Here is a 24,591-nt window from a genome sequence, read left to right on the forward strand (position 1 = left end):
CTACATGCAAGCTCAGCCTCCCTGAGGACTGGAGATTTCCTTCCTTACGGTAACATTCCATAGACCCCAAAGTCTGCAGGGATAGAGTAGCTGGTAGCCAGATCCAGATTGCCTGGCCACAAAGTGCACCTATCAGTTCATTCCCTCTGCCGAGGTGTGCTTTAGGTTTGCCCCCAAAGAGAAGAGGAGGAGTGCAGGAGCTCTTCACCTGAACCCAGACTGACAGTGTGTCTGGCATAACACACAGGCCCTGGTAGCCTTGGGACAATGGGAAGCACTCACACCTTTTTTTCTCTTACTAATACTTGCTTTGAAATTTCCCTAGGAAAGCCTATTCCAAACTCATGTCTTGGGATGCTGTGGAATTCACTCAAGCTCTTGTATGGTGGGCAGTGATCTACAATGAAGAGGTTCCCCTCATCCCCAACCTTGTCTTGATTCATCTTGCATGACAGAGGAGGTTTAACTGTTGTTTTACAAATTTAATCTCAGCTTTCCCTTTTCTTTGCCACACTTTTCTAGTTGCCATCAACTTTCCTCTATAGTCTTTTTTGCAAGACAGACCACAATGCTACGTACATAATAGATAAAATAATAGAAAGGGACTAAGTCAACATTTTATTTTTGCAACCCTACCCCCTGGTTTCTGTGAAGTATCCCAGGGTTGTTAACAGATGACATCACACATGTTAAGGTGCCTATGAGTAGCAGCATTCTGGAGGCTATGTCAGGTAATGGGACACAAGAATCTCTGAAGTAAAAGGAATGTTTTATTTATAAAGAATTCACATCTTTGAAGTTCTATAAATTTCTTTTTCCACAGAAATGCCCTATAGCTGCTAGCCTGAATATTTTGCAGTCAGGCTCTGTAAGGGCACTTTGCTGAGGTTTTCCACTACGGGGCCAGGAGGTATGCAGGCTTCTATTGCTCTTGGAGGAGGCAAGTATCTGGAGATGGGGCTCACAATCCTGTTGGAATAGTTCTTTCTGTATCAAGGAAGAAATTCTGACCAAAAATATAGCAAGTTCTGAGGGATAGTATGGTAAGGATGAATTCATCCCACGGACATCTGAGCAAGAGATGTTATTTATGTATAGTGTATTATAACTTGGGAGGGGTATATAATCTACGTGTTTATAATCTACCCTTGACAGTAGAAAATTATTCCAACTAGGTAGATAGCATAATGATTAAGTCAGTGCTTAAGGCTCTGGGTTCAAGATCTTGCTATGCTGTATCTATCATCTATGTATCTATGATCTACTTATTGTCTTTTGACTACCTTCACTATGTGATGCTACTTATTTGTTTATTCATGTATCACCTTTTCACTATATTCACACATTTGGCCCAGCCCATACCTCATGCCTCTGGCAACTACCAATCTATTCTTTGTATCTCAAAGTTGCTTTAAAAAAAAAAAAAAAAGGTTTCACATATAAGTGAGATCATATGGTATTTGTTTTTCTTAAGACCAGGAGCTGACTGGCTCAGATAATGAACTCCTTGTTGCCAAATTCAGACTTAAATTGAAGAAAGTAGGGAAAACCGCTAGACCATTCAGGTATGACCTAAATCAAATCCCTTATGATTATACAGTGGAAGTGAGAAATAGATTTAAGGTCTAGACCTGATAGATAGAGTGTCTGATGAACTATGGAATGAGATTTGTGACATTGTACAGGAGACAGGGATTAAGAACATCCCCATGGAAAAGAAATGCAAAACAGCAAAATGGCTGTCTGGGGAGGCTTTACAAATAGCTGTGAAAAGAAGAGAGGTGAAAAGCAAAGGAGAAAAGGAAAGATATAAGCATCTGAATGCAGAGCTCCAAAGAATAGCAAGAAGAGATAAGAAAGCCTTTTTCAGTGATCAATGCAAAGAAATAGAGGAAAAGAACAGAACAGGAAAGACTAGAGATCTCTTCAAGAAAATTAGAGATACCAAGGGAACATTTCATGCAAAGATGGGCTCGATAAAGGACAGAAATGGTCTGGACCTAACAGAAGCAGAAGATATCAAGAAGAGGTGGCAAGAATACACAGAAGAACTGTACAAAAAAGATCACGACACAGATAATCATGATGATGTGATCACTAATCTAGAGCCAGACATCTTGGAATGTGAAGTCAAGTGGGCCTTAAAAAGCATCACTACGAACAAAGCTAGTGGAGGTGACGGAATTCCAGTTGAGCTGTTTCAAATCCTGAAAGATGATGCTGTGAAAGTGCTGCACTCAGTATGCCAGCAAATTTGGAAAACTCAGCAGTGGCCACAGGACTGGAAAAGGTCAGTTTTCATTCCAATTCCAAAGAAAGGCAATGCCAAAGAATGCTCAAACTACTGCACAATTGCACTCATCTCACATGCTAGTAAAGTAATGCTCAAAATTCTCCCACCCAGGCTTCAGCAATATGTGAACCGTGAACTCCCTGATGTTCAAGCTGGTTTTAGAAAAGGCAGAGGAACCAGAGATCAAATTGCCAACATCCGCTGGATCATGGAAAAAGCAAGAGAGTTCCAGAAAAACATCTATTTCTGCTTTATTGACTATGCTAAAGGCTTTGACTGTGTGGATCACAATCAACTGTGAAAAATTCTGAAAGAGATGGGAATACCAGACCACCTAACCTGCCTCTTGAGAAATCTGTATGCAGGTCAGGAAGCAACAGTTAGAACTGGACATGGAACAACAGACTGGTTCCAAATAGGAAAAGGAGTACATCAAGGCTGTATATTGTCACCCTACTTATTTAACTTATATGAAGAGTACATCATGAGAAAAGCTGGACTGGAAGAAACACAAGCTGGAATCAAGATTGCTGGGAGAAATATCAATAACCTCAGATATGCAGATGACACCACCCTTATGGCAGAAAGTCAAGAGGAGCTAAAAAGCCTCTTGATGAAAGTGAAAGAGGAGAGTGAAAAAGTTGGCTTAAAGCTCAACATTCAGAAAACGAAGATCATGGCATCTGGTCCCATCACTTCATGGGAAATCGATGGGGAAACAGTGGAAACAGTGTCAGACTTTATTTTTTTGGGCTCCAGAATCACTGCAGATGGTGACTGCAGCCATGAAATTAAAAGACACTTACTCCTTGGAAGGAAAGTTACGACCAACCTAGATAGTATATTCAAAAGCAGAGACATTACTTTGCCGACTAAGGTCTGTCTTCAAGGCTATGGTTTTTCCTGTGGTCATGTATGGATGTGAGAGTTGGACTGTGAAGAAGGCTGAGCACCGAAGAATTGATGCTTTTGAACTGTGGTGTTGGAGAAGACTCTTGAGAGTCCGTTGGACTGCAAGGAGATCCAACCAGTCCATTCTGAAGGAGATCAGCCCTGGGATTTCTTTGGAAGGAATGATGCTAAAGCTGAAGCTCCAGTACTTTGGCCACCTCATGCGAAGAGTTGACGCATTGGAAAAGACTCTGATGCTGGGAGGGATTGGGGGCAGGAGAAGGGGACGACCGAGGATGAGATGGCTGGATGGCATCACGGACTCGATGGATGAGTCTGGGTGAACTCCGGGAGATGGTGATGGACAGGGAGGCCTGGCGTGCTGCGACTCATGGGGTCACAAAGAGTCGGACACGACTGAGTCACTGAACTGAACTGAACTGAACTGTCTGACTTAAGATCCATCTATGTTGTTAGTAATGAAAGGACTTCCCTCTTCCTCATGGTTGAATAATATTCCATTGTGTATATAAATATATCATTTTCTTTACCTATCCATCCATCGAAGGACATTTAGGTTAATCTCATGATGTGGTTATTATAAATAATGCTGCAATGAACCTGGAAGTGCATGTATCTTTTTGAATTAGTGTTTTCATTTCCTCTGGATAAATATCCAAAAGTGGAATTTCTGGATCTTAGGGTAGTTCTATTTTTAGGAATCTCTGTACTGTTTCCCACAGTGGTTATGCCAATTTACATTCCCATCAATAGCACACAAGGGATTCCCTTTTCTTCATATCCTCACCAACACTTGCTATTTCTTTCCTTTTTGATAATAACCATACCAACAGGTGTGAGATAATACTTCCTTGTGATTTTCTTTCTCTTGAGACTTCTGGTAATATTTTTAAATTCCTTAAGCTTGTTTGTCTAGAAAAACGAGCATGCAAATAATCTCACTTTGCATGTTGTTGAGATGAAACAATGTAAGGGAGGACTAGCAGTCCTGGCACTTGGCAGCAACACTCACTAAATGTTAATTCTTGAAATGGAATCCACATCAGAATCTCTTTCATCTTCTAGGACTTGATATTATACTTTGTCCTGCTTTTTTGCCATTTTGTTTCTGGATCAGAGCAGTCAGTTCTGTCAAGCTCCCTGAAAAGTCAGAGGCATTGCGTTGATGAAGCATGTGTCACTATGGCTGTTTCCTGGATGTGGCTCTGGGCTTGGCTGGCACTTTTCCTTTCTGCCTCTTTTCACTTCGCTCCACCTCCCATTCCCTAGCTCTACATTCCACCAATCTTGGTCGCCTCCTCATTCCTGTTCAGTATGGATCTGGCCCTCTATGTTTATGGATCAAGATAAGTTTGTCACCACAAAGTTGCTGGACTTTGTTTCCCCATTGCTGACCTCCTATAAGCCCAGCCTGTTCAGCTGACCTTTCAGTTCAGACCAAGCCCTTATCTCTAATGTGTCTTAAGATTCTGGGGTAGTATATTAGATTTCAAAATGTCTAGGTCCTTATGATGAATTTTTCCTGCCAGAGGTTAGAAAGTCAAATTAGTTTGCATTTGTCTACTTGAGTACTGGGTGGATGATTCCTACTTATGTCTGTCTCTTTGTCTCTCTTAGTCACCTAATATCTCAGTTTCTTCAAATTGTCCCAGTTCACCCTATTGTCCTAAAGAAATTAACAACATCCTCTTTTATTCTCAGAAGTACCCTGGTTTGGAAGATATATCTTCCAGACCTATTTTCAGGTCTAGTATATATTTAAGCTTCAATTCAAATAGTAACAATGGTGGGTGACCAAGCAAAAAATATTTTTTTTCACTACAATAACAAGGACTGTGAGAAGGAAAATCAGATTGAAGTCACAATTTTCAGAAATGGTGCTTCAAAAAGTTTTGTTTCTTGGGTAAACTGTTTTTTATCATAGCAAGTAGTGTTTTGAAAAACCTGGTAGAGGCATGCTACATAATTTACATTTTAAGCGGTTGACCCTTGTTCAATGGAGTAACTATAAGCAAGCTAAAAATGTTCAAGGGAAAAACACACAGCGACATCACACTTTAAAATATGCCTTTGAAAGCTTCTCCTCTTTTTTTTTTCACACCTCACTTCATATGACAGGATAGAATACATCTTTCACAAAGAGGTGTGAACAAGAAATCTAATAATAATCAGAACTAGAAGGAGTTGGCAGAGTCTGTTCATCCTGAAATTGTGTAGTCATGTTAAGAAACAACAGAGAGAAATCCAAGGAGCTGGGAGGGAAATCTCCTAGCTTTGTTACCATCAGCTATCTCTGCCTGATTTGATAGACAGAGTGCCTGATGAACTATGAATGGAGGTTCATGACATTGTATAGGAGGCAGTGATCAAGACCATCCCCAAGAAAAGGAAATGCAAAAAGGCAAAACTGTTGTTTGCGGAAGCCTTACAAATAGCTGAGAAAAGAAGAGAAGCTAAAGGCAAAGGAGAAAAGGAAAGATATATACATCTGAATGCAGAGTTCCAAAGAATAGCAAGGAGAGATAAGAAAGCCTTCCTCAGTGATCAGTGCAAAGAAATAGAGGAAAACAATATAATGGAAAAGACTAGAGATCTCTTCAAGAAAATTAGAGGTACAAAGAGAACATTTAATGCAAAGATGGGCACTATAAAGGACAGAAATGGTATGGACCTAACAGAAACAAGATATTAAGCAGAGGGGGCAAGAATACATAGAAGAACTATACAAAAAAGAACTTAATGACCCAGATAACTACGATGGTGTGATCACTCACCTAGAGCCAGACAACCTGAAGTGTGAAATCAAGTGGGCCTTAGAACAAAGCTAGTGGAAGTGATAGAATTCCAGTTGAGCTATTTCAAATTCTAAAAGATGATGCTGTGGAAGTGCTGAACTTAATATGCCAGCAAATTTGGAAAACTCAGCAGTGGCCACAGGACTGGAAAAGGTCAGTTTTTCATTCCAATCCCAAAGAAAGGCAATGCCAAAGAGTGTTCAAACTACGCACAATTGCACTCATCTCACAGGCTAGCAAAGAAATGCTCAAAATTCTCCAAGCTAGGCTTCAACAGTATATGAACCGCGAACTTCCAGATGTTCAAGCTAGATTTAGAAAAGGTAGAGGAACCAGAGATCAAATTGCCAACATCTGCTGGATCATCGAAAAAGCAAGAGAGTTCCAGAAAAACCTCTACTTCTGCTTTGTTGATTACACCAAAGCCTTTGACTGTGTAGATCAAAACAAACTGGAAAATTCTTCGAGATGGGAATACCAAACCACCTTATCTTCCTTCTGAGAAATCTGTATGCAGGTCAAGAAGCAACAGTTAGAACTGGACATGGAACAACAGACTGGTTCCAAATAGGGAAAGGAGTACGTTGAGGCTGTATATTGTCACCCTGCTTATTTAACTTATATGCAGAGTACATCACGTGAAATGCCAGGTTGGATGAAGCACAAGCTGGAATCAAGATTGCTGGAAGAAGTATCAATAACCTCAGATATGCAGATGATACCAACCCTATGGCAGAAAGCAAAGAGGAACTAAAGAGCCTCTTGATGAAAGTGAAAGAGGAGAGTGAAAAAGCTGGCTTAAAACTCAACATTCAGAAAACTAAGATCATGGCATCTGGTTCCATCACTTCATGGGAAATAGATGGGGAAACAATGGAAACAGTGACAGACTTTATTTTCTTGGGCTCTAAAATCACTGCAGATGGTGACTGCAGCCATGAAATTAAAAGATGCTTGCTCCTTGGAAGAAAAGTTATGACCAACCTAGATAGTATATTCAAAAGCAAAGACATTACGTTACTGACAAAGGTCTGTCTAGTCAAAGCTATGGTTTTTCCAGTAGTCATATATGGATGTGAGAGTTGAACTATAAAGCAAGCTGAGTGCCAAAGAATTGATGCTTCTGAATTGTGGTGCTGGAGAAGACTGTTGAGAGTCCCTTGGACTGCAAGGAGATCAAACCAGTCAATCCTAAAGGAAATCAGTCCTGAGTATTCTTTGGAAGGACTGATGCTGAAGCTGAAACTCCAATACTTTGGCCACCTGGTGCAAGAACTAACTCATTGGAAAAGACCCCTGATGCAGGGAATGATTGAAGGCAGGAGGAGAAGGGCATGACAGAGGATAAGATGGTTGGATGGCATCACTGACTTGATGGACATAAGTTTCAGCAAGCTCTGGGAATTGGTGATGGATAGAGAAGCCTGGCATGCTGCAATCTGTGTGGTTGCAAAGAGTCACACATGACTGATTGACTGAACTGAACTGATCTCTGCCTTAGAGAAGGGACATGAGCTAGTTAAATACCACACATTATCAAACCATGTTAGTGACACATGACTATACTGGATAGGAAGAGACAATGTATATATGTGGCTTACAAAGGCGTGAAAATAGAATAACACCTTTATATATAACAGTGTCCACTATGGTGGAAACTCAGGGCTCCCAAAACAGGTCATTTACCAGGTTTACAAATTCTCACTTATTCTGAAGAGGAATATATATTCCTGTCACTACTCATGGTATATGTCATGCATTAAATCATCTCCTTCCCTTCCCCATTCTAAGAAAAGGCACAAAGGTATATAAGATGCCATGCAAAATCCTGCCACCTGGCACGCAGCTGAAAGGGAAAGGACAGCAAAATCCTAGAGGAGCTAGAATGGACTTGGAAACAACAGGCACCTTAATATCTCCTATATCATCTAACAATAGAGAAATCAGGCTTTAAAGGAAGTTGCAAAGAAAAAGCTGGATCTTATTCATTCATTAAAGGACTATCAGGCCTCAAGGTTAGTTAAATAAAAGCAATCTCTCAGACATAACACACTGTAATTCATACCTGGTTACTCGGAACAATGGCATGATTTATATTTAGCTCCAGGTTGTCAGTCTTTGACATTCTACCCACCCGCATATTTGCATATTCAGAAGGTGTACAAACACAAAAATATTAAAATGAAATCCACTATACATTATAGTAGAATGACATGTAATTTATTCATAACTGAGTTAGGCCATACTCAAAATTCACTTAAATAAGCAAATGATTATGCAAACGTCTAATAATACTAAAATTGATAGTCAGAAGGTATAAAATACCATGGGGATGAAATGCCATGGTAAATACTATTCAACAGACTATAATCATAATTCTGAACTAAATCATGGTTTTTAGATGACTTTAAGCAGTTTCAAAATGATTTAATTTTGTTTCCCTGCCAAGCAATTTACTTCTTCCACTGATAAAAGACAGGGCCATTAGTTTCATAAGTCAGGTTCTTCTCTTGCAACACACAGTTTCTTGCAAAAAAATTTTTTAATATTACTTTTTGACATAGAGAACAAACCAGCCAGCACTCAGTGCCCCAAGCAAAGATGCTTGGATCAGAACAGGGCCTGGGTTTAACTCTGAGTTCAGCAAGAGGCAGGCAGTGAATAAGCTTTTGCAGCATTTGCAGTATGCGTACTTCTTTTCTGAGGCTGAAGCATCATAAACATATTTAGGCATCCAAGCCAGTAAAATTATGAGAATAAAATAATACGATGTCCAGATGACAATGCCACAATTACAACTAGGGGTAAATTACAGTATAATTCCATAGTGCTTCAGACAAAAACAACACCTACCTAAATTTGCTTCTTGTAAGCCTTGTTACATTTTCATGAAGTGCAGTGGTGTTTGTAATAATGATTTATCTTATCCTGTATCTGTTTGTATCATTTTAAATTCTTATACTTTATTGGAATGAGGTCCAAGCATGAACCTGGTCTGAAGAGCTAGCAGCTGTAGTCACAAAACATATCAATAAATTAAAAGGCTTTCACAGAACAAAATTCAGCTAAATCTTTTACATATAAAATACAGCTAGAGAAATACAATTCTTCAATGCTAAATTATGAGTGAGAGGAAGACAATTTAAAAAAATAGAAAACTCTCTCCATACTGGGTGTCAAGGCAAGATGTAACACTGCATGATGCCACAATATGAGCAGTCACTGGATGACAGATACTCCAGACACTGTGGTATCTGGGGATCTGGTAATTATGACCAAGATATGAAAACACTGTAACAAAAGGCATGCATACAATCACTGAGTGCATTCAGTGCATGAGCTGGGACCTAAGCAGAGATCTAACACAATAATGAGGCAGTGTTCCGGGCTACCCATTAAAACAAGCGTGGGTGACTACATGTTGATTAAACCTTCTGAGGCAGCAAAGTGCGGGCACAATGCCATGTCTGGATTCTGCAGCTGTTTTATGATCCTCTTGCGGAATTTCTCTCGCACACGATTAAATTCCATTATGTCCATAGGGTCCTCTTCAATCCAAAACTTATGAAACTCGTGCATCAAATAACCTGTTAGAGATAAGACAAGTGACAAGAATGCAAGAGGAAAAAAAAATCCTTAATCTTATTCAAAATCACCCTGAATGCTGAAAGAGATGTCAAACCAAGTATCGGCAACTATGGAGTGCAAATGCAATAAATACTACTGTTTCATCTGTTAACAAACGAATCACCAGTCTAGGTTTGATGCAGGATACAGGATGCTTGGGGCTGGTGCACTGGGATGACCCAGAGGGATGGTATGGGGAGGGAGATGGGAGGGGGGTTCAGGATTGGGAACACGTGTACACCCGTGGCGGATTCATGTTGAAGTATGGCAAAACCAATACAATATTGTAAAGTAAAAAAAAAAAAAAATTATTCTTTAAAACTAGTGCAAGTAGAAGCTACCAATCTACAAGATTTTTGCACTTGGTCCCAGAATTATTCTCACTCTTTTAGAGCTGCTGCTAAGTCGCTTCAGTCGTGTCTGACTCTGTGTGACCCCACAGACGGCAGCCCACCAGGCTCCTCTGTTCCTGGGATTCTCCAGGCAAAAATATTGGAAAAATCAATTCTGCCATTTCTAGAATATGAATAACATCTGGAACATATTCTGAAAGGTAGACAGTAACTACTTCATTCTTCCCCTCCTAGTTAAATTAACATAATGGTCTGATTTTTCAAAGTACTCCACTCAGCCTTTTTTCTCTTGAAATTTGGTTTGAATAAAGTTTTAAATTACCCTGACAAGTCAAGCAATTGCATTTTGACTATTATGAGACAATGAAAACTATAAATCAACTCTGAACAATACAGACTGGTCATTAAACTACATGAAATTGTTAATAAGACACTTTTGCTTTGAACCATAATTTCATATTCAAATCTTTTTGTCTCAAAAACGCTGTCTAGATCGGGGACATTTTGGAATAAATGCTAAGTATTTGATATGAGAACCTACTTACTGTATTTTGCTTCCCAACTGTGACCTCCTTCTACCACATTTAAAACTGAAAGGTGAATCAGTTCAGTTCCGTTACTCAGTAGTGTCCAACTCTTTGCAACCCCATGGACTGCATATGCCAGACTTCCCTGTCCATCACCAACTCCTGGAGCTTGCTCAAACTCATGTCCACTGAGTCAGTGATGCCAGTCAACCAGCTCATCCTCTGTCATTCCCTTTTCCTCCTGTCTTCAATCTTTCCCAGCATCAGGGTCTTTTCAAATGAGTCAGTTCTTCATATCAGGTGGCCAAAGTATTGGAGTTTTAGCTTTGGCATTAGTCCTTCCATTGAATATTCAGGGCTGATTTCCTTTAGAACTGACTGGTTTGATCTCATTGCAGTCCGAGGGACTCTCAACAGTCTTCTCTAACACCACAGTTCAGAAGCATCAATTCTTCAGTGCTCAGCTTTCTTTATGGTCCGACTCTCACATCCATACATGACTAGTGGAAAAACCAGAGCTTTGACTAAACAGACCTTTGTTGACAAAGTAATGTCTCTGTTTTTTAATATGCAGTCTAGGTTGGTCATAGCTTTTCTTCCAAGGAGCAAATGTCTTTTAATTTCATGGCTACAGTCACCATCTGCACTGATTTTGGAGCCCAAAATAAAGTCTGTCACTGCTTCCATTGTTTCCCCATCTATTTCCCATTAAGTAATGGGACCAGATGCCATTATCTTCGTTTGCTGAATGTTGAGCTTTAAGCCAACTTTTTCACTTTCCTCTTTCACTTTCATCAAGAGGCTCTTTAGTTCTTCTTTATTTTCTACCTTAAGGGTGGTGTCATCTGCATATCTGAGGTTATTGATATTTCTTCTGGCTATCTTGATTCCATCTTGTGCTTCATCTAGTCCAGCATTTCGCCTGATGTACTCTGCATATAAGTTAAATAAGCAGGGTGACAATATACAGCCTTGACGGACTCCTTTTCCTGTTTGGAACCTGTTTTTTCACGTCCAGTTCTAAGTGTTGCTTCTTGACCTACATACAGATTTTGCAGGAGGCAGGTCAGGTGGTCTGGTATTCCCATCTCTTGAAAAATTTTCCAGTTTGTTGTGATCCACACAGTCAAAGGCTTTGGCATAGTCAATAAAGCAGAAGTAGATGTTTTTCTGGAACTCTCTTGCTTTTTTGATGTTCCAACAGATGTTGGCAATTTGATCTCTGGTTCCTCTGCCTTTTCTAAATCCAGCTTGAACATCTGGAAGTTCACGGTTCACATACTGTTGAAGCCTAGCTTGGAGAATTTTGAGCATTTCTTTGCTAGCCTGTGAGATGAGTGCAATTGTGCGTAGTTTGAACACTCTTTGGCATTGCCTTTCTTTGGGATTGGAATGAAGACTGACCTTTTCCAGTCCTGTGGCCACTGCTGAGTTTTCCAAATTTGCTGGCATATTAAGTTCAGCACTTCCACAGCATCATCTTTCAGGATTTAAAATAGCTCAACTGGAATACCATTGCCTCCACTAGCTTTGCTTTATTTACCACTGTTGACAATAAACAGGCACTGTGAAAAATTCTTTAATGAGGAATTCACTTTTCCACAATGTGAATTTCACTCACTCTAAATGTTATCTAAGACAGCACAGGGTTTTAGAAGAATACAAATCCATTGGTTTCACAATTTTTCTACATTACATGCAACTATAGGAAAACATTTTGAAAGGTTTAAGTGACTAGAATAAGAGTTGAAGGTGGAGGGGTTGTTAATAATCTAACACCATTCTCCTTCCTCTCAAGGCTACAAAAGTCAAGCTGTAAATCTTGAAAACTGATTCCCTGGAACTTCCTTTCTCTATTACATCAGAAAAATAATTAGACACCGTGACATTATTCTAATCAAAATGTGAAAATAGTGGCTTAGCTTCCAGGGTACATATCATAATCGTAAAACTTCACTCATTTATATAACATTACTGAGTGTTCACAAACCCATTTGGCTTACTGATTGGTTGGCTCATCTGCTAACTAACAAACATGTAACAGATACAAGGAAATGGTAGAGCTCCATGCTCCCCAACTCTCAAGTTTTTTGGAGGGACCAAGGCAGAAAATTTCAGATAATGATTTGTTAGCTAAGGAAGCTAACATGACATGGAGAGCAGAGGAAGGAAAGAGAAGCCAGTCTCTTTTAATTGCTTATAGTTTTATTGCTTACAGTCTCTTATTTAATTCTCACAACAGCTTTATAGAATAGGAAATGCAGATAAGTCTACATTTTACAGATGAGGACAGTGGGTTTAAACAGATACCTGAATGGTGTACAATCACACAATTATAGCTGGAAGCTAGGACATGAAATAAACTGCCTTTTCCAGTGGACTCGCTTCTTCTGGTTATTATTCCTGTGTATAGTTCCTTCTTTTGAAGGTCAAAGAAAAGCTAATTCTTTTTTTTTCTTCTGGCCATTGTACTTCCTTCTGCTCACTACACCTAATCTCATTTCATTTCAATGCAGCTGCACATTCAGTGGAGCTTTAGATCAAATGTAATTCTTACAGCACATTGACGTGGCAGCGCAGTCACTGCTCACTGAGTGATACTGTAAAGTCAAAATAACAGAGCTCTCATATATTCTTTCACCTAGATGAAATGCCTGTTTGGAATACAAACATGCCTTTCCAACCCAGGACTGCAGCAAATTTGTTGTTGCCTGACTGTGTCCTGGTTTTGCTTCACTGCATTTGATTAGTACACAACAGAAACATACATAAGGACACAGGAAACTGCAAGAATATTAAAGAGGAGATGTGTAAAACTGATTACATTTGATAGAGGAATAAAAAATCCAGGGCACAGTTAGCTTCTTCTAAAGAGGCCTAGTCTCTCTATTATAGGAGTAAATATAATCACGTAGTTGTCAAAGTAAGAGTTGTAATCACAAATACAAGGGACTTCCACTTTCCATTAATAAGTCATTAAAATGTTAGTATTTTAAAATTTGCTTTTTTATTCGTGTCATACATGTTTTTGCTGTTCAGTTGCTAAGTTGTGTTTGACTCTCTGTGACCCCATGGACTGTAGCATGCCAGGCTTCCCTGTCCTTCACTACCTCTCAGAGTCTGCATAAATTCATGTCTACTGAGTTCTGATACTATCCAACCATCTCATCCTCTGTTGCTCTTCTCCTCCTACTCTCAATCTTTCCCAGTATCAGGGTCTTTTCCAGTGAACTCGCTTTTCACATAGGTGGCCAAAGTACTGGAGCTTCAGCTTTAGCATCAGTCCTTCCAACGAATATTCAGAATTGATTTCCTTTAGGATTGACTGGTTCACCTCCTTGGTGTCCAATGGACTCTCAAGAGTCTTTTTCTCCAGCACCACAATTCAAAAGCATCAATTTTTTTGGCATTCAGTCTTCTTTATGGTCCAATTCTCACATCCCTGTATGTCTACTGGAAAAATCACAGCTTTGACTCTATGGATCTTTGTCAGCAAAGTGATGTCTCTGCTTTTTAATACACTGTCTAGGTTTGTCACTGCTTTTCTTCCAAGGAGCAAGCATCTTTTAATTTTGTGGCTACAGTCACCATCTTCAGTGATTCTACAGCTCAAGAAGATAAAATCTGCCCTGTTTCCACTTTTTCCCCATCTATTTACATGAAAGCATGGGACCAGATGTCATGATCTTAGTTTTTTGAATGTTGAGTCTGAAGCCAGTTTTTTCACTCTCCTCTTTCACCCTCATCAAGAGACACTTTTTAGTTCCTCTTTGCTTTCTGCCATTAGAGTAATATCATCTGGATATCTGAGGTTGTCAATAATTCTCCTGGCAATCTTGATCTCAGCTTGTGAGTCTTCCAGCCTGGCGTTTTGCACGGTGTACTCTGCACAGAAGTTAAATAAGCAGGGTGACAATATCAATATGCAGCCTTGACCTACTCCTTTCCCAATCTGGAACCAGTCTACTGTTCCCTGTCCAGTTTTAACTGTTGCTTCTTGACCTACATACAGGTTTTTCAGGAGGCAGGTAAGATGGTCTGGTATTCCAATCTCTGACGAATTTTCCACAGTTTGTTGTGATCCACAGTCAAAAGCTTTAGCATAGTCAATGAACTTATTGATGTACAGCTGATTTACAACGTTGTACTAGTTTCAGGTGTACAGCAAAATAATTCAGTTATACATATGTATACCTATTCTTTTTCATATTCTTTCCCTTTTTGGTTATTACAACATATTCAGTATACTTTTGTGTTCTACAGTAGGTCCTTCTTAGTTAACTATTTTATGTATAGTGTGTATATGTAAATCCCACACTCCTAATTTAACCTCTCCATCTTTCCGCTTTGGTAGCCATAGTTTGTTTTCCATTTATGTGGGTCAGTCTATCTTTTGTTGTTGTTGTTGTTATTAAGTTCATTTGTATTTTTTTTCAGATTTCACATAAAAGCAATATCATATGATATTTGTCTTTGCCTGGTTTACTTCATTTAGTAGGATAATCTCTAGGTCCATCCATACTGCTATAATTGGCATTATTTCATTCTTTTTTTAATGTCTGAGTATACTGTATTGTATATCTATCTATCTGTCTATATCACATCTTCTTTATCCATTATCTGTTGATGGACATTTAAGTTGCTTCCATTCCTTGGTTACTGTAGGTAATGCTGCAATGAACACTGGCATGCATGTATCCTTTTGAATTATAGTCTTCTCTGGATATATGCCCAAGAATGACACTGCCGTTCTATTTTTTTTTTTTTTTAAGGAACCTCTACACTGTTCTCCATAGTAGCTGTATCAATTTACATTCTCACCAACAATATAGGAGGGTTCCCTTTGCTCCATGCCCTCTCCAGCATTTATTATTTGTAGACTTTTCTATGATGGCCATTCTGACCAGAGTGAGGTGAAATCTTATTGTAGTTTTGATTTATATTTCTCTAATAATTAGTGATGCTGTTGTTTAGTCACTAAGTCATGTCCAACTCTTTTTCAACCATGTGGACTAGCCCGCCAGAATCCTCTGTCCATGGGACTTCCCAGACAAGAACAGTGGAGTGGGTTGCCATTTCCTCCTCCAGAGGATCTTCCCAATCCAGGGAGCTAACTTCCAACTCCTGCATTTGCAGGCAGATTCTTTGCCACTGAGCCACCAGGGAAGCCCCAATAATTAATGATGAAAGTGAAAGTGAAAAGTGAAAGCGAAAGTCACTTAGTTGTGTCTGACTCTTTGAGACCCCATGGGCTATAGAGTCCATGGAATTCTCCAGGCCAGAATACTGGAGTGGGTAGCCTTTCCCTTCTCCAGGGGATCTTCCCAACCCAGGGATCGAACCCAGGTCTCCTGCACTTTACCACCTGAGCCACAAGGGAAGCTCAATTAATGATGATGAGCATCAAACTATACATAGAGTCAAATAGTTTAATAAGTTTTGTTACAAAACACAAACAAAATCCCAGAAACCCTGCCTATCCTAATTCTTGCTTCCTTAAATAAACATTTCAATTCATTCAGTTGATTCTTTGATTACTGACTTCCATAGCTCTAAATAACATATTTTCCATTGCTTGATTTTTTTACTTCCTTCATTTTGAAGATTCTCTTCTCTTTCCTTATAGATCTCCTGCTTTCTGGACCCCATTTATTCCTGTAAGGATTACTCTCTTGTTTCCTGGAAACACATCCTTCAAGAACTTTCTTATAAAGATACAAAAAAGTAAAATGTTTAAGACCTCGCACTTGAAAAATGTGTTTATTTTATTCCCACATTTAACTAGTAAATTAGACTGGTTATAGAATTCTAAATTGGAAACTATATTCCCTTAGATTTTAAATAACATTCTCAAATGTTTGAAGACGTTATTCTACCATCTTCTAAACTAAAATGTTGCTGTTGAGAAGTCCAGTGCCATCTTAATTCTCAATTCTTTATGTGACAGACTTGGAAATATTTAGACTCATTTCCTCCCTAAGTCATAAAATTTCACAATGATATGGACCTGAGTATAAATCCATTTTAATCTATTACGCTAGTTCTTACTAGCTGAAATATGAAAAGTCATCCTTCAGTTGTGAATATTTTTCTTGATGTATTACTTTGATTCATTCCCCTTAGTTTCATTGTTCTTTTTCTGGCCCTTCTGTTATAGATGTCTAAGAATGGTCCTTTCAAACCTTTCTTTTCTGTTTTCCATCTATATTTCTTCTACTTTCTGGAAGAGTTTCTAGCTTTATCTTCTAATTTTCCCTCAAGGTTTCATTTATATAATCTGATTTTTAATTTCTAAGAGTACTCTTTTGTTCTGTTGAGTGCTCATTCTATGGCACCTTGTTCATGTTTCACAGTAGCAATTCTTCTCTTTATCTTCTGGGGACATTAATGATACATATTTCTAAAGTTTTCTCTCTGCATTGTTTCTATTTCTTTAGAGTGGCTTTATTTCTGCGTGCTTTAGACTCTCTTTCATGCTTGAGGCTTTCCTTACTGTTTTTGCTATCTAGGGCTACACTCAATATGCCAGCAAATTTGAAAATTAAGCAGTGGCCAAAAGACTGGAAAGGTCAGTTTTCATTCCAATCCCAAAGAAAGGCAATGCCAAAAAATTTTCAAAAAGTGTACAATTGCACTCATCTCACAGACTAGCAAAGTAATGCTCAAAATTCTCCAAGCCAGGCTTCAACAGTATGTGAACCGTGAACTTTCAGAATTTCAAGCTGGATTTAGAAAAGGCAGAGGAACCAGAGATCAAATTGCCAACATCCACTGGATCATTAAAAAAGCAAGAGAGTTCCAGAAAAACATCTGCTTCTGCTTTATTGACTACACCAAAGCCATTGACTGTGTGGATCACAACAACTGTGGAAAATTCTTCAAGAGATGGGACTACCAGACCACCTGACCTGCCTCCTGCAAAATCTGTATGCAGGTCAAGAAGCAACAGTTAGAACCAGACATGGGACAACAGACTGGTTCCAAATCGGGAAAGGAGTACGTTAAGGCTATATATTGTCACCCTGCTTATTTAACTTATATGCAGAACACATCATGTGAAATGCTTAGCTGGATGAATCACAAGCTGGAATCAAGATTGCTGGGAGAAATAACATTAACCTCAGATATGCAGATGACACCACCCTTTTATGGCAGAAAGCAAAGAGGAACTAAAGAGTCTCTTGGTGAAAGTTAAACAAGAGAGTGAAAAAGTTGGCTTAAAACTCAGCATTCAAAAAACGAAGATCACGGCATCTGGTCCCATCACTTCATGGCAAATAGATGGGGAAACAGTGGAAGCAGTGACAGACTTTATTTTTTGGGCTCCAAAATCACTGCAGATGGTGACTGCAGCCATGAAATTAAATGACACTTCCTCCCTGGAAGAAAAGCTATAACCAACCTGGACAGCATATTAAAAAGCAGAGACATTACTTTACCAACAAATTTCTGTCTAGTCAAAGCTCTGGTTTTTCCACTAGTCATGTATGGATGTGAGAGTTTGATCAGAAAGCAAGCTGAGCGCCAAAGAATTGGTGTTTTTGAACTGTGGTGTTGGAGAAGATTTTTGAGAGTCCCTTGGACGGCAAAGAGATCAAACCAGTCAATCCTAAAGGAAATCAGTCCTAAATATTCACTGGAAGGACTGATGCTGAAGCTGAAACTCCAATACTTTCACCACCTGAGGTGAAGAGCTGACTCATTGGAAAAGACTCTGATGCTCGGAAAGATGGAAGGCAGGAGGAGAAGGGGACGACAGAGGATGAGATGGTTGGATGACATCAGTGATTCAATGGACATAAGTTTAATGTGCTCTGGGAGTTGGTGATGGACCAGGAAGTCCATGGGCTCTTAAAGAGTCCATGGGGTCACAAAAAATTGGACATAACTGAGCAACTGCACTGACTGATTGATAAGAGGGATGGATCCACAATGCGTGGAGTCTCAAATGGGAAGATCTGAAGGTTGGGGGTGGTGACTTGACAGCTGGTGGCAGGAATCATTTGGAGGCATATTCACTCACGTGTCTAGTAGTGGATGCTGACTATCCATTGGGACCTCCTCTGAGGCTGTCAATCTTGATTGCTACATATGGCTCCTCTGTGTGTCCTGGATTTCCTCACAACACAAAGGAATCAGATCCCTTAAATGGTGGTTCATGCTTCCAAAGGCAGCTCAATCCCTGACCTCCAGATCAAAACTTTGTTTCTTTAAAAAAATTATTTTATTGATATATAGTTGTGTTACAATGTTCTGTTAACTTCTTCTGCACAGTAAAGTGACTCAGTTATACATATATGAACATTCTTTATAATATTCTTTTCTAATATGGTTTATCATAGGATACTGAATATAGTTCCCCAGGATATACAGTAAAACCTTGTTGTTTATCATTCTATATGTAACAGTTTGCATCTGCTAACTCTAACCTCATTCCATCCCTTCCCCAATCTCCTGTTCCTTGGCAACCGCACATCTGTTCCCTACCTCCACGGGTTTGTTTTTGTTTCATAGATAGGTTCATTTGTGTCATAATTTAGATCCTACATATAAGTGATATCCTATGGTATTTGTCTTTCTCTTTCTGACTTACTTCACTTAGTATGATAATCTCTAGTTGCATTCACTACAAATGGCATTATTTCATTCTTTTTTATGGCAGAGTAGTACTGTATTCCATTGTATATATGTACCACATCTTCTTTACCCACAAATGAAAGCCTTTCCTAAAGTAGCCCTAGAAGTCACATAGTATGAATTCTGCTTATTCTACTGGTCAGCTCAGTTGGGCTGGGATGACAGGAATGCAAAAACCCTACTTCCTAACAGAAGAAGTATCAAAGAATTTGAGGACATGTTTTTAAGCATCTAACTCAAATATCTGATAATAACTTGGCTCTCTGTAGTGTATTTTACTAAATAAAAAGCCAACTGGAGTAAAAGTTAATTGGAAGCTCTAAGCACTAGGTAGGGTTTGCTGATAGTGAGCATGACTGTAGAGTGATATTGCTAGGCTGTTTCATGGGGCAGACCCGGAGGTCAGCGTTTTCAGCTATTTTCTCTTGGGATGTTCAGATCTCAGAGAAGGCCTTTGTCAATCTCTTGACTGGCTGCCAAAGTGATAGGAACCAGGTAGGAGAAGGAGCCTGGGTCTCAGTCTTTATCATCACTTTCAGTATGGTTTGCCATTAACTGTACCTGATTCTCATCAGACCAGAAACCCTTTATTTTTCTCTCTCTGGAAAGTAACCAGCCTTTGCTGAGGAGGGGGCAGGACAGCAGCTGTCTCTCGGAAAATGGGATTTAGGCCTCTAAGAGATTCTTAACATATTTTCAAGCAAACTTGCCAGTTTTGGTCTTATGTTAACCCTCATTTCTGAGATATTTAATGCTGCCAATTTTTGAACCTTTTGAAGAGTCTTGTGGAATAAATCAGGTTGCTTCTTACTTTCCATGCCACCTGTTAGGGATCTGCTTTCTTAAGGCCACTAACTCATTCACCACTTAATCTGTTTTCCAGCTTTCAAAATGAGATTTTCTTGTCTTGTTTCTGATTTTTATCCTTGTGGGTTTATGCTTTCTTTCAGTTCAGTTCAGTTCATTTCAGTCGCTCAGTTGTGTCCAACTTTTTGCAACCCCATGAACTGCAGCACGCCAGCCCTCCCTGCCCATCACCAACTCCGGAAGCCTACTCATACCCATGTCCATTGAGTCGATGATGCCATCCAACCATCTCATCCTCTGCCTTAGGATTTTCCTAAGAACTTTCTATTGAGTGGAATTTCAGAAGGGAGTGTAATACATACACTAATTATGTCATCTTTAACTGGATGTCCTGATTAGGTAGATATAAAAGATGATAGAATCCTAGATAATATAAGCACTATTAATTTAGGAATTTAAATAAAATAAATATCTGTTAACTTTTGACTTTATCACATTTTAAAAATGAACCAAGGAACAACACTTTCCTGCGGTAGATTTGGGGTGGAATGATGGGGTCTTAACCATAATTAGAAAGAGTGCAGATCTGGTTGCCAACTTAACAGCAGAAAACAAAAAAAAAAGCTAAAAAAAAACCGGAAGGAGAAGAACTTTGACATTTTCTTGCTAAAAAAGCTTAAGTACAGGCCCTCAGTGCAATAAGCAATGTTCAAATGGACAGGAGCCTGGCATGCTCATGGGGTCACAAAGAGTTGGACACGACTTGGTGACTGAACAACAAAAACTACAAAATAACTTATAAGGCATTTCTTCTATAAATTGCTTAGGGTTACTTGATGATTTGGCAGATTATCTTTCTATGTTCCTCCAAACCAGTTAACGTCTGGCCTGCAAAGATAATAATGACATATAGCTACATTTTAAGATTCTGCTTTTAAAATTGGACAATAGCATCCCAGGACTCTACTAAACAGGCTTGATCTTTATCGTCTGAAACCTCAGCACAACTGCAACCTCACGTTCAGGATCAACAATAATTCCCTCTATTAGTACCTACAGTTAGAAGGAACTGCAAACTCTACCCTCTGTAGCAATAGTAGTAGTAGCAGTAAAATTAATACCAACAACTCCACCACCATCTGTATCCCCCACTAAACCACCACCTCCTCTTTCTAATGTTCACGGAGCACTTTCTAATGTTCACTAGCTAATTAAAAAAAACATTTTATCTTCATCTCATTTTGCATCCATTTTATAGATGAGATGGCTGAGGTTTAGGGGAGGGTAGTAAATGTAGATCTGGAGTCAACTCAGGCTGTTTTCAAAGCCTGTACAGTTAAGTGTCACGCTGGATCAGAGGGCGAAAGACATCCATGATGTCTTTAAGTCAGATGGGAAGTTGATACATTGAATATTAGGCAAGAGGAGGGAAGGAGAAAAGATTCATGATGCCTGAAAGTATGTGGTTTTGAATGAGAAAACGAAACACAAACTAAAGGAGGAGTTCACGGCTCCAAAGCAACCAAATCACAAAGATCTCTCAGCTTCAGCCCTTGCCGAGAGCGTTCTCTATAGAAGTCTATGTCAATAATTAAGCAACAAGACACTTACAGAATGTTTGCTGGAAGTGTGATAATGTTGGAGCTTCTGGAGCGATGTTGTAGAAATGAGTTTTTAGAGCTCCGCTCACCAGTAGATTATATGCCAGATCAGTTATATTGATGCCCACAATTGCAAACGAGTACCTGAAAAATACAAGCCACAACACCAACTGTATGTCACATATAGGAAGTAAGCATCTCAAAAAAATGGTAATTTGATTTTTACATTACTATTAAATTATGAGAATGTCAGATTTCCCTTCCTCACAGTCTTATCAAAACTCTGAATCTTATTAATTAACAGAAAATTTTAATAATGTTTGCCAAGAGAATAGAGAGTTTATATGCTTTAACTTACTAGTTCCATTCCCAAATATATGAGAAAAAACCAGGAAATGAAAAAGCTTTATATGCAATGATAGTCATTTATATGGCAAAGATATGTAAATTATTCACATATCCTAAAGAAGATGATTGGAGAAATAAATTATGGTAATCTCATAGTGTACTACAGCTAGTGAAACTATATTCCTAAAGATTTAAGCAGGATATAAAACAATATACAAGGAACAAGCCAAGTTTTATTATATACATTCAAATGTGAACAAGAATATTCTAAGACTCAAATGCTACAAAATATTAGTATGGGTATATTAGAGTAACATGACTAGGGTGTTTCTGTTTACTTCTCTATATTTTTGAAATTTTCTATAATAAATCAAATATTACTTTTAAAATGAGGAAAAATTAGTATCTTAATACTCAGGGTATATTTTCTAGTTCATTTTTCACATGTCTATTCAAAATTAAGTCAAATGGAGTTCTGAAGTCTTCTCTGGTACTAAAATTCCAGCACATAGAAAAGAAGTTCTCTGTTCAGAAATATTTTTGGATGACATGAGGCATTTTTATAAAAAATGTTTTAAAGTAAAATTTTAACTAATAGCCAGACACTTGACAGAAATCCTTAAAAGCAAACTAGCAAATACTATTCCAGATTATGATTTTTGAAAATCATTTCCATACAGTTATAACTTTCTAAACCTTATGACTAGAACACAGGCAAAGCAGTACCATAAAATCATACAAGTAAATCCAAAAAAACATAAACAGGTCCTTTTCAAAACTGGATTATCTATTTCCATCAGGACAAGTGGATTTTCATCCTTGTCATTCTTTGCAGTGCTCTTAGGACATTTTTGTTCTGGTTCTGGCTCAGACTGACAACCCATTATATAAGGAGTCCCACACTCACCCAATTGCTTTATCCATCCTTTTCTTCTCCCATTCTGCTTTGCTGAATTTGCTGAATAAATGAGTGAACAAATAAATAAATATGTAAGATTTGATCTCTAATTAGCACCTGTTCTCTTTTAATTTTTTTTAAAACTGTTGACTAGATGTGGGGATGTCTATAACTCAGTTATCAAACACTAATCAATTTAAATGTTATTAACTAAAAAGCTACAATGCAATTTGTACAGAGCTCGGAAATGGAATTATTTAAAGCCATGGTACTTATCCCTATTCACTATAGTACAGTAGTGAGAGACAGACCTAAAAGTCAAACATACTCTTTTATATCATCCATTAATTATCAAACAATACTTCCTCCATGAAACCTTGCCTGGTATCACTCTCTCCTCTAGCAAGATGCTACCTCACCCTCTCATATTTCCCCACACTGCACTTCATCTGGTTTTCCCTCATGGTAATTATAGTATTTAACCTTATTTGTGATGTCTTATACACACCAGATTCCAAATAAACATTCACTGATAGTGAAAAAAAGAAAGAAGGAAAGAAAAAAAGGAGGGAGGGAGGGGAGAAGGGAAGGAGAGACACATAAGCTTTAAAAATTCTGTTCCTTCCTCTGGCTAAGCCAAGATAACTAACCCACAGCAGACACATTTTAACACATTGTTTATAGTTAGAGCTTCCGAATAAGACTATCTGAAGAAATGGTACTATAATAAAGGCATTCTGAAAATACTAACTTGTATTCTATTATTCTGTGTACTTTCTTATGCCCCTTCTCACCCACTTCCATATTGCCAACATCTTGTGGGCAGGAGCCACCTTGCACTCTTCTTTGTGGCCAATGTGACCTTCACTCAGTGTTCTACACTAAAAACTGTCGTTCATCTTGGAACTAAATACAGTTTTAAAGTTAGAATTATTACGAACATTTAGCTTCCATCTAAGTAAGAAAAAGAGTTCTTCATAAAACAATGCAAACACTACATCGAAAGACACACATGTTACACACAGCACAAGCCCACAAAAACATGATGCAAAACTGGTGTTTTACTGTAAGTACTTCTTTCTATTCTATAAATGACTGGCTCTAATTCAAAGTAACTGTCTTTAACTCATATTAAAATAAGCCACTTCTTTTTAAAGTGTAACTGCTAATTATCAGCCAAAGAGGCATCAGGAGATTTTTACCTTAAACAACTCATACCCAAACTAAAAAGAGTTAGGTGTGAAATTTAAGAAATTTTGTATAAACAAATTTATAAGCAGCTCTTTTCAACAAAGCTTTATAAATACATAGTGTCTCTGTATTTTGTTAAATTAAATCCATCTGCATTGGAACTATAAGAAAAGACCAAATGACCTCCACTCATTTCAATACTTATAAGTAATGATACTCTATAGGATATCCCAGCCCAAACAGAAGGAATTCCTCTCTTCAGGAAACATACACACCACAAACAAGCACAAAAACAAACTGTCAAAATTCTCCTCTTAAACTCCAATCTGCTTTTATCCCTCAAGTTACTTCAGGATAGATCTTCACAAGAGCAACAATGTAGAATGTTTGCTGAAGGGTAGACAGGGAAAAACCTTCCTTAGTATTTACTGGCTTCTCCTTTACTGGCTTCTCCCTGTTCAGCACCTGAAATATTCAGAGTCTGAAAGAATATAGGGTGATATCACAATGGGTTAATAAATATTTCTTTCAGACAATGGTGAAGGACAGTGGTGATTTCAAGATTTCTGATTTGTATTCAATGACATTTACCACCAGTCTGA

General features: G+C 38.5%; 1 protein-coding gene across 3 annotated transcripts in view; it reads right to left on the reverse strand.

Moving 5' to 3' along the window:
* ELMOD1 (ELMO domain containing 1) overlaps window positions 8,086-24,591 on the reverse strand; it is an 87,503-nt gene continuing 70,997 nt past the window's right edge. For 2 of the 3 annotated variants that reach the window (XM_018059844.1, XM_018059845.1), the window contains 3 exons: window positions 22,808-22,858; window positions 21,563-21,696; window positions 8,199-9,587 (listed from right to left, as the gene is read on the reverse strand). In XM_018059844.1, coding sequence (XP_017915333.1) covers window positions 9,415-9,587; window positions 21,563-21,696; window positions 22,808-22,858 — 358 coding nt within the window. In that variant the 3' untranslated portion in view covers window positions 8,199-9,414. Of the gene's footprint in view, window positions 9,588-21,562; window positions 21,697-22,807; window positions 22,859-24,591 lie in introns of all 3 variants that reach the window. The other variant, XM_018059846.1, reaches the window with a different exon arrangement.

Source organism: Capra hircus, chromosome 15 (assembly GCF_001704415.2).
Source record: "Capra hircus breed San Clemente chromosome 15, ASM170441v1, whole genome shotgun sequence".
Lineage (NCBI taxonomy): Eukaryota > Metazoa > Chordata > Mammalia > Artiodactyla > Bovidae > Capra > Capra hircus.